The sequence below is a fragment of the Prinia subflava genome, chromosome 2 (genome assembly GCF_021018805.1).
Source record: "Prinia subflava isolate CZ2003 ecotype Zambia chromosome 2, Cam_Psub_1.2, whole genome shotgun sequence".
In the NCBI taxonomy this organism is placed as follows: Eukaryota; Metazoa; Chordata; class Aves; order Passeriformes; family Cisticolidae; genus Prinia; species Prinia subflava.
The window spans coordinates 80,725,557-80,736,328 of record NC_086248.1 but is presented as its reverse complement, the minus strand read 5'-3'; the positions used below and the strand labels follow the sequence as shown (position 1 = coordinate 80,736,328).

Sequence of the window (10,772 nt, the reverse complement as noted above, 5' to 3'; positions counted from 1 at the left end):
AGGGCGCAGCCGAGCGCGGTTCCCGCCCCAGCAGTGCCCGTGTCCGCACCCGCGCACCGCGCACCCGCGCACCGGCGGGGCCGCGAGGCGCCACAACCCCGCGCGCCCCCGCCCCGCCCCCGCGTGGGCGGAGCCTCGCCTCCCGCCCGCGCCGATTGGCTGAGGCGAGCCACGCCCCCTCCGCCCCGCCCTCGACGGGCTCGCGTCCCGCCGCCGCGGCCCCTCCCCCTGGCGCGCCGCCGCTGAGGGGCTCGCCTCTGTTGCCTGACTGAAAATTCCCTCCGAGCTCGTTTTTCAGCGAGCGGTGGGCGTGCCTGGCAGAGGCGCGCTCGCGGTGCTTTGGTGCAGGCTACTGTATTTTTTCGGACTTTTTTTTCTTTTTTTTGCCTCATTCTTTCCGCGCAGGCGTCCCTGCCAGGCGTCCGCGAGCCGGTGGGGCCCTTGAACGTTAGGGCGTGGCCAGAGAGGCGGCGCGGGGCGCGGCGGGTCCTTTCGGCCGAGCCGTCGCAGCCGATGCCGGCCCCGGCCCACCATGTACTACAAGTTCAGCGGCTTGGCGCAGCGCCTCGTCGGGGCCACGGCGGCCGCCGCCTACATCCCACAGGTAACGCCCCGCAGCCGGGCCGGGGCTGCGGCGCCGCGGGCGCTTGGCGAGCCGGGGAGGGATCGGCCGCGCCCGCGGGCACCGAACGCCTCCGGCCCCTCGCGTGACCTTGGGCGGGGCGGGGCGCGCGCTCCGCCCTGCAGCCCTTGGGTCAGCCTTGGGCATGTACCGCGGGTTATAGCAAGAAATTAACGCGCTTTCGTCACAGGGGACTGGTCAGTTGAGCGGTGCCTGGCGGGGTTTTAAAATCACCGAATCACTGAAACAGGCAGGAAAAGACCTCCGAGATCATCGAGTCCAGCCTGTGGCCAAGCATCTCTGTGTCAGCTGGCCCAGGGCACCGAGTGCCACGTCCAGCCTTTCCTTAAACAGCTCCGGGGATAGCGACTCCACCACCTCCCCGGGCAGCCTATCCCAATATTTGATTTCCCTTTCTGTGAAGAAACTCCTCCTGATGTCCAACCTAAACGTCCCCTGGCACAGCTTGAGGCTATTTCCTCTCATCCTGTCTGTAGTTGCTTGGGAGAAGACACTGACCCCCACCTGACTACACCCTCCTTTCAGAGAGTTGAGGAGAGGGACAAGGTGGCCCCTGAGCCTCCTTTTTTCCAGGCCTAAACGCCTCCATCCTCTGAAGACTTGTGCCCCAGACCCTTCCCCAGCTCCATTGCCCTTCTCTGGACACACTCCAGCACCTCAATGTGCTTTTTGAAACGAGGGTCCCAGAATTCGACATTGTACTGTAACTTGCAGCTGGCAAATGGGAACAGCACTGATCTCTGGTCTTTCTGGTCCGTGCATGCAACAAAAAACCCTAATCACTGACAGCATTGAAACCCTTCCCAGGGAGGATACAAATCCCTAAAAGTTTGTTTAATGCAAAATGGAAACTCACCTCTCCTCTGTATGATGCCAACTCAGTAAATAAGTGTACAGAGGTTACCTATGGCATTAAATATGATTATACTTTTCACACTGCGTAGAGAAGGTACATGGTTAATTCTTCAGGAGCAAAGCAAATCTAAGTGAGGGCAGAATGAACCCAGGTACATCAGTCATTTCAAGACATGGGTCAACTCATGGACAGTTGCATATTGGTGAAAATAAAGCACAGAAATTGTTTGCTTTTCTGTACATCAGCATAAATTCCTAAGTAATATTAGGAAGATTTGTAATGCGATTTTATCATGGCACAAAAGCAGCATGGTCAATTTTCTGAGTAAAGTTTGAAAAAATTAAATTCTTACAGCTTAAAAGAAAAATAGCAAAAATCCCATATAACTGGAGGTTAAGAGTTGTAAGAATGATTTTTAGAAAGTCAGCCTTTCAAAGAATTGCCTCTAAAGAGCAAACATCTGATTAAACAATGCAAATCTTAAGAAAAAAAAGCAGATACAGGTGCACACACACAAATGAAATCAAAGTTATGGTTGATCTTCCCAATAAATTAATTAATAAAAAGTAACTAAAATTAGTTAAAGTCACCACATTCTTGTAGACTAATGTGTATTGTGACATACGTCTCTATTTCATTCTTGGCCTGTTAATTCTGTTAGAAGCCTACTTTACAGTTCTGCTTTCCTGAGCATCCTCAACTGTGAGTTTTACCTGGAAAATCCAGTCCTCTTTTGCAAGCAAGAACATTGTACGAAGCAGCTGTAAAATCTCAGATTATTTCAAGGGGCCCACGACAAGTACACAACTTCTTCCTTTTAAACTTTAAGAGAACTTGATGATCAGACTGAGCACAGTGGTTAATGGCTCATACTCTGCCAGGGTGCTCCTAACAAGCGGAATGCTGCAGGTTACTGCAGGACTTAATCAGTTCCCAGGAGCAGGCAATAGAGTGCACCTTTGTAGAATTTACAGGAGACACCAAGGGAGTGACCCCAAAACATTTGAAGTAGAGTTGCCATTCAGAGGGCCCTATCCAGAGTGCGGGAATGATCTGACAGGAACTCTGTGAACTTCCATGACAGAAAAAAGGCCCATTTGCTTGTGCAGGAAGGAAGAGCCCCTGCATGGTTATGGGGTGGCAGCTGAGGGGCTGGTGGCAGCAGCTCTGTGCTGGAGCTCTGGAGGTACTGCCAGGCAGGAAGGCAGCAGCCTGCTGGCTGTAGCACCCTGTGAGCTGTTGATGGAGGAAAGCAACGCTCTCCCCTGCCCTACGCTTACTGCATCCCACGGAGCTGCTGTGTCCAGCTGTGGGCCTCCTGCTGTAGGAAGGCAACCGGAGCAAGTTCAGCCGAGGTCAGCAGCCAGCTGAGGTTAGCAAGATGGAGCCAGGCTTTGCACGGTGGTCCATGGTGGGAAGGCAAAAGACACCAAGGATAAACTGCAAGAAGAGAGGTTCAGGCTGGACAGAAGGAAAGATGTGTTTGTAGTGGGAAGAGTCAGGCAATGGAGCAGCTGCCTTAGGGAGGTTGTGTACACTGTCCTCAGAGGCTTTCAAGGCCAGCTAGACAACCTGGTGTCACCTTGCTCTGAACTGAAGAGCCCTAGAGGGCCATTCCATCCTGAATTCCCCTAGGATCTTTAATAAACTTTGAGGTAACAGAGTTTCTCATATGGCAGTTTCTGTGCCAAGAATGTTTTTGTCCTCATCTTTCCCCACCACTTTGAAGGCTTCCTAGATAGCTATTGGTGCTGCTGAGGGGTGCGAGAAAAGGAAGACAGCAGAATAAATAATGTTCTAGTATGTATAAGACTTAAACAGTAGCAATATATCCAGCACTACTGCACTGACTGGGGCACTTCTTAACTCTCTAGACAATACAGAGCAATTGAAATGTAAGGGTAATCCCATGAGTGTTAAGGTGTTAAGTCCAAAACAAAGTAATTTTTTTCCTATTGATTTCATTGCTCCATTTGTTAAAACTATAGCTCAGCATGTGAAGTGGTTTGCTTTTTATGTTTCTATTTATTTTGATGTTTTTGGACAAGTGAAGACATCCTGCCTTTCAAATTCTTCTTGGTAAAATTTGCGGTATAATAATTCTCTTTGTTCTGTGCTGTTACATTCTGGTGCTTCCCAGCAGAGTACTGTTTTGCTGCAGGTCTAAGCTTACTGTGGGCTTGCAAAATATCAGTCTAAATGGATTTGTGAAATTATTTTGCTGACAGTAACATAACTAACAGCTTATACTAACAAAAAAACCCTCTTTTTGATATCCTTATTGTTCTTTCCATCTTAGACTTAGCATGCTTAGAAAACTAAATTTTGCGTTTAACAATGTTGTATAAAGTAGTCTGAACAATTTATCTTGTTTGAATAAATGAGAACTTCCTTAGGTAGTTGAGGAGTGAGATAGTTTCAAAACTGCTCCTCATATTTAGGAGGATAATGGCTGCTATAACCATTACAAATTCAATAAAAATATTAATTCAAAGAGTTAGCTTATGTTTAAAGTACCAGCACTGGACCAGTTTCAAATGGTGTCTGATGAGGACAAGTACATGAACTTTTCCCTAGTTCTACTGAGCATGATCCTAGCAGAAATTTTCTTGTACTACAGTATCTTCACTTGATACAATTTATTTTGCTTGTAGCTATTTAAAGCCCCTATGAACCACAGATATTCTGATTTTAGCCAATATGAATTGCTTAGAGTTTGTTCAGATGTATAATATGTGACTTTTTATGCCCTAGATAATACTTAATCCATACACAAAATCACTGTCACTGGATTGTCATCCCAGTACAAAGACTCAAGTGGTCTTCCTAAGAGCCTTGTGTTAGTCATAACAAATATATTTAACTTTAGGCAATGAGGTGTATTCTACTGTGAAGGACGTGCTGCTTAGTTTAGAAGTGTCTAGGTTCAGTAGATTCATAAAAGTTATTTCAATGGATGTTCTGAAATACTGATTCTGAGAGCAACTTCCCCATTCCCCTTTGACCCTTACTTCACTTTTCTCTCTCATTCTTGGATCTGTTTGAGCAACTCCCCTTACATTTAAAAACTTAAGAGTGGTGCTATGTCCATTAAATTATGCTCCAAATCCTTAACTGTTTTTGCTGTCAGGAAAATGTAAATCTGACGTGCAAATTCATACTAGAAAGGTGTAAATTTATTTTAACTTTGAGCCTGATGGCAAACCAACAGATACATTGGGTTCTGAGATTTTCAGACCTCTGACAGGAATACAAACACACTCTACAGAAAGGTAGGCAGAGAATTCTGCTTATTTGGATTAGCTACATGTCTTGGCCTTTCATTGAGGACTTCAGCATTTGAAAAAGTCATTGCTGTAGCATGCTGATGAAATCAGCTGATGTTGACTCTTCTGCATAACTATATCTGCTGTACTTTGTCCAAGACTTGGAAAAAATCATGTTACAGTGATTAAAATAAAAGATTAACACCTTCATATCAGAGGAGGAATTATCAATTATTAACTAATTTTTTAAATGAAGCATAGATCAAATGTGTAGAGGCATTAATTCCTCAGTACTGTCCTGAGTGTAGTGAGACAATGATGTCATTAAATAAACCCGTGGTTTTAGTACTGTTAAATACAGTGACCAAGGGTCATTTAAGGTGTGTCAGTTTTTACTTTAAAATTTTCTGCACTGAATTTCAGCCTTTACATTACACTGTGGATTTCTCCTCAGCCATGCTAAGCTTAGTAAGATAAGTGAGATAAAGCACTTGCCACTTTTTCTCAACAGCCACAGGCAAGTACCAAGTTGGAACAGCCACACTTTTGCACTAATTTTACTGAGCTTGGTTGAGGTTGGAGTGAAATTTTACACTGGTGAGGAGCCCTAATTACTGCAGCGTCTGGGTTGAGCAAACTGAACTGTCTCCCTTCTGCAGCATGTCTTTTGTTGTACTCTTTCCTGAAGCCAGTGAACAACATCAATGTTTTTTATTTTAATTGCTATGTGAAGTTCTTAAGTGGCACCATGCTGCTTTGGAAGTAATTTACACCAGTACATTGATGGTTATGTGAGTTTTCTGAACTGGTTCTATTTGATTGCACAATGAAGTTCGTCACTTAAGTCAGGTCTGACTCTGCTATGATCTTACAACTATCTGAACAGGAATATATTTCTAAAGGCTGAAAAAGTATGCAATAACCTACAGTTGTTGATTTACTAACTAGTGAAGTTATTAGATGGCACTGCTCCTGAAAATGCTGGGCTCTTAGGAAGATAAAAGGAAGATTCAGAACTGGAAACTTTAAGGCACAGGAAAGATGTGCATTTTCACATTTGCTGTGATGCTAACAATCAAGAAGGCAAGAAAAGCTTTGGAGAAGTCACCTGCACATTTAGTATAAACATCTGTTCTATAGGTATTTCTGTCAAAGTACCAACTTTTTAAAGGCAAATGTAATAAAGTATTTGAAGTTCCTATAGACAAAAATACTTGTCCAAAATTACTTTCTTCAAGGCCTTTGATGTAGCTGGTACTTAGCCTTGAATATATAGTTAGTAACTTCCCCTAGCTAGTAGTAGTTCCCTAGATGCTTTCTTCATAGCACCGTGGCCAGAACTGGTCACTGGTCTTAAATAATTCAGCAAGCCTGCTCAGTAGGAAGGCATTACTTACTGAATGTGCCAAGAAATTCAGTTTTGCTGCTGCATTTCAAAACATAACCAGAAAGGTCTCAAGTGGATTCTAATATTCAGTCAGGCACTAGAAGAGTGGGAAGCTGAACCCACATCTTTAGGGTATAGCACTGATGACCATTCCATAGACTATTTTAGAAGGCTAAGAAACCTGGGTTTTCTGCTGAAGATGCCTGTTGTAGCAGAGAATTTGCCTAAGGAAAACATGTCTGGTCTATGAATGGCACAAAAGAAAGGGTGTCAGTCTGCTTCCAGCCCCAAATACTGTCAGACAGTTCTCTTCAATACAAAATGCATCAACTAATCCTTTGAACAAAACCCAGAATTTCAGTGCAGTCTTAACCTGACCCATGGCTGCTTCTGTTTGTAATAGAAACCTGTTGCATTAAACTAACTGTAAAATGCTTTTAATTTCTGTGGCAAGTTAGGAAAAAAAATGCAGCTGTTTTGAGAGCTACAGTGTAAAACAGCACTGCTGAGTGTCCAGACACAACTGTTAAATCTAACTACAGTAATAAAGACAAGGAGGCCACCTCATGTTGGCTGTGGCCCTGTGCCCTTAATCACAGAACTGAATTACATAGTTTCTAGGTATGGCAAATGTAGAGTACAACCTTGTGAACCGAAAGGAAGTTGAGCTGTGCTGCTCATGAGGAGCACACTGAGGTATGGGAAGTTGCAGCAACATCTGAACTATAGGGTATAGTTCCACCTGTGCAAAATATCCTATATCAGGGTCTCTGAAGGGCTTTGAGCACCACTTAAAACTTCTGTATGACCCAAATGATACTTATCCCTTTTTTTTTTTTTTTTTTTTTTTTTTTTTTTTTTTTTTTTTTTTTTTTTTAATTTCCAAACTATACATCCAAATTATTTAAGGCCCAGTTATTTATGGCTCATGCTTGCAGCATTCAGATGGTAGAGTTCATTCCTCACTCTGACCCTACCATCAGGAATCCTTGATCCTAATCCTACTGCTCACAGAGAGTCCTAGATAATCTGTGTGCAAAACAGAAGCACTAATTTGGACCAAGTACCAGCACAGAAAAATAACAGCTATAAATTCATGCCATGAGGAGATTGGAAAGGAGGCTGCTATTTTCCTTGCCAAGCTCTGATCTCAAGTTGTCACTGAGATATCAGTGGACCAACAAGGTGTTTGTCACAAGTCTTCATACAAGATAAATACTCTTTGTAATGTATCCTTGTAATGACTGGCAGTGTGCCTGCCTAATGTGACAACTGGTGTGTTTGCAAGTGTGATATACCTTGATATTTTAATCTTTATTTATGCAGGGACTCAAATCATTAGTTCCCACTGATCCGATTTTTGGGACAAGTAAACCTGCTCCAGGTTTACCAGCAACTGATACTTTCTTGAGTACAAACAAGGTGCCAGACCTACAGAAAGTTTTCCAGGTAATGACAACTTAGAGTAACTTAAAGAAAACTGGAGAGAGGGACATATCTGTCCTTATTTTAACATAGCTAACTGGTTTTGCCATTCTACATTACCTAAACTCTGTAAAGTCTAGTCAAGAAACTGTCACGTGCAGTATAACCTGTGTACTTTACTACAAAGTAGTATACTTTATCTCTAGTATGGTAATATACTGTACTGTATATGCCTTGTACAGGGGATACATACAGAAAGTGAATAAATTCAGTAACATTGTCTTTTTGCTGACCTCAGAAATTGGTTGTTGCATTATTTGACTATTGGAAACACTTTGTCCCTGGGAATCCCAGCGTATGCCTTAAAGCAGATTAGTGGAGGAGCAAAGCAAATTGTTACTGTTTTGTGTATAATAATTTGAATGTTGCTGAAGCTGTTTATAGTGCAGTATAAGAGCAGCACAGTAAAGTTTTCAAAGCCAGTTTGTTAGCTATGGAATTTCTAAATGTAGGGCTTTTCTTAAAACAAATTAGTTAAGCTTTTTTTTTAGGTATCAAGAATGTGCTTTATATAATGTTCCCTTTTCTCTCTTATGTGCCACTTCCATTTGGAATGTGTCAGTCTGACTTGGTGAATGATTTTTTATACATGTCTTTTCACATTCTGTTGTTAGTGACACTTTTTCCCATCCAGGTCCTCTTGAGAAATATTTTAAGATACATTCTTTCTGCTTGCACTTAACAGCTTTGGCTAACAAAATTAACTTGCCTTCACATTTGTCTTGTTAGACAAAACCAACATGATACACTTGTTTGTAGTGAACCTATTTGTCAGGAGGTTTCCCTCTTGGAAGTCTCTTAATTTACCCAAGGTAGCTTATTCCTTAATGACCTCAGTATGGGTGTTAATTTCTTTATTGCTTGTTTTCTCCTTGAACTCTTCCCACAGAGATCAGATGGGCTGCCAGTACACCTGAAGCGAGGATATCCGGATAGGATGCTCTATCGGATCACGATGGCTCTGACAATAGGAGGGACTTTCTACTGTCTGGTAGCACTGTACATTGCCTCACAGCCAAAATACCGAAAGTAATGAACCTCATGGGACTCTCAGCACTCCTCTGAAGGACCTCCTGCATGTACCACTTTGCACTTAAATCTGTTCCCTGTGATCACATAGGGTTCATTATTCAGGTCGGATTTCTTCGAGAAAATGTTTTTAAATCGGTTGCCTTATGTATTCTAAAACACCAATACAAACAGAGAAATACATTATTTTAACATATGGTTCTAGCTTTTCTTGTCTTGCAGACTTTTGTAAACAGTTGGAGAAAGTTAAGCTTTTCCTTCCATCCTTCCACCAACTTAAACAATGTTAGAGAGAGGACAAGATGAATAATTTGTGAGCTATGCACCACATTCCTTAGTGGAAGATGCTGCTAGTTTCCAAAACATTAAAAGCAAAAAATTTAATTATTGTAGCATATTGAGAATCTGTTTCTCTCCTATACAGGTCATTTTACTTAAGCATCTGGCAGTGGAACTTTTCCGAATGCTGGTACATTAGTAAGTAATATACCACCTGTGGTGGTAGGACAAAGGGCTTCATTCCCTGGAGCATTTAAAGTGGATTTATTCCGTAACTGTAGCATCACTGTTTGCAGCAGAGTGCACCATTATTGTAGCATCAGTTACACCAGTTTTTGGACTTTCCTTTGTTAAACTGTATTATCATGCAATAAAGATAGCAACGGGAATACTAAAAGAGGCAAGTTTCGAAAGTTTGATAACATCTCAGCACACTTGGTATTGGAATAAACATATTGGTACACTTAGGTCAACTTGTAGATCTCAAATCATAAAATTGATTCAGCTACCTTGCTGTCATCTTTTTGAGATGGTAAATCTCTTAAAACCCTTTCCCAGACTGCAATGTGTGTTTAACTATAATTTTTGGTGAAACAGGTCACTGTCGCCATAACTCAGCTGCTTTCTATTTCCAGTGCCTGCAGATAGTTATTTATGTACACACATTTCTGTGGATGGAAGAGAAATAAGCCAATACAGCCCCTTGTAACAGCATAGCCTTGAACTGCAAGTTTCATACAAATCTTCACAAAATGCATCCTCTAATTTCATAGCTCCTCCTCTGCCCCTGAACATTGTGATTTGCTGGCCTCTGTAAAGACCCATCTCTCTCAGAACTGTGCAGAAATAACCTTCAAAGTAAATAAGAAAAACTAGTTCGTAAAGGAAACTAAAACTACCTTTTTTCAATCTTTTACTAGAAACATTCAGATTTTTTTTCCACTTAAGTTGCAGCAAAGTTTTATTACTGCTTCATAGGAAAGAAAATAGCTGCTTGTACTGTGATCTCAGGTTTCAGTCAATGTTGGTATTTCAGGATAGGAGAGATTTAAGTCAATGAAAAACAGTTTTGTAAGGGCAGCAAGAGTCAAAGAAGAGCAGAGAATAAATTCTGCAGGAACAGACAGTTTTGTTGTCTCTACTGATAAAGTATTTTCTCAGTAGCTCATGCTTCCGTGGCACTCAGTCTTGTGCTGTAGGCTGTTAAATACTACAAAAAAGAAAAAAAGAAGAAAGAAGAAAGAGAAAACAGCACAGTGGGTTGTTGTTTGTCTTCCCTACATACCATCTATCAAGCACTGCCTACAAGAATTTTCTAATAAAGGATATTGTGCACATAAACTTTACAGGTTTTCATGAAGCCAAGCTTTATTCAGAGTATTTCCATGCACTTAGTTTTCTGATTTGGTTTTGGTTTTATTGGAGGGGTGGGCTAGGTTTTTTTTGTTTGTTTGTTTTTGGTTTGTTTGTTTTTTTTTTTGGTGATAGTACTGGGGTTTTTTGTTTTAAACCAACTATTTCTAGTGCTCATCTAGAGGGTAACAACTTTCTGCTTGTTGCTAAAGCAGATGTGGATAAAATAACCAAGCTGTTATCCTGCACCTCATTAGCCAGAGGGAATACTCTCGTGGAAGGAATGACAGCCTTAGCATTCAGACCCAGCTTGCTTAAAGTCACTCAGCTAGGACACTGGGTTCATGTCTTGCAGTTAGAGGTCATGGCTGAAGGCACAGATAGCGGAATTGCCCTGGGCCTCCCTTTTTCCACCTCTATGTCAGCAGCTAAGAACACGTGCCAAAGGGACAAAAAACACCCATCAGAATTTGC

At 42.2% G+C, this 10,772-nt stretch overlaps 1 protein-coding gene across 2 annotated transcripts; it reads left to right on the top strand.

Annotated features, from left to right (window-relative positions):
- The first annotated feature begins 293 nt into the window (after positions 1–293).
- Positions 294–8,862, top strand: LOC134547142 (cytochrome c oxidase subunit 7A-related protein, mitochondrial). Of its 2 annotated transcripts, XM_063390771.1 has the most exons (3): positions 294–604; positions 7,479–7,601; positions 8,527–8,862. In XM_063390771.1, the coding sequence occupies exons 1-3, from the start codon at positions 533–535 to the stop codon at positions 8,668–8,670; spliced, it is 339 nt and encodes a 112-aa protein (XP_063246841.1). In that variant the 5' UTR covers positions 294–532; the 3' UTR covers positions 8,671–8,862. The 2 variants fall into 2 exon arrangements, with proteins under 2 accessions (XP_063246841.1, XP_063246842.1); XM_063390772.1 differs by lacking the exon at positions 7,479–7,601 and having other exon boundaries at positions 339–604.
- Positions 8,863–10,772: the final 1,910 nt, after the last annotated feature.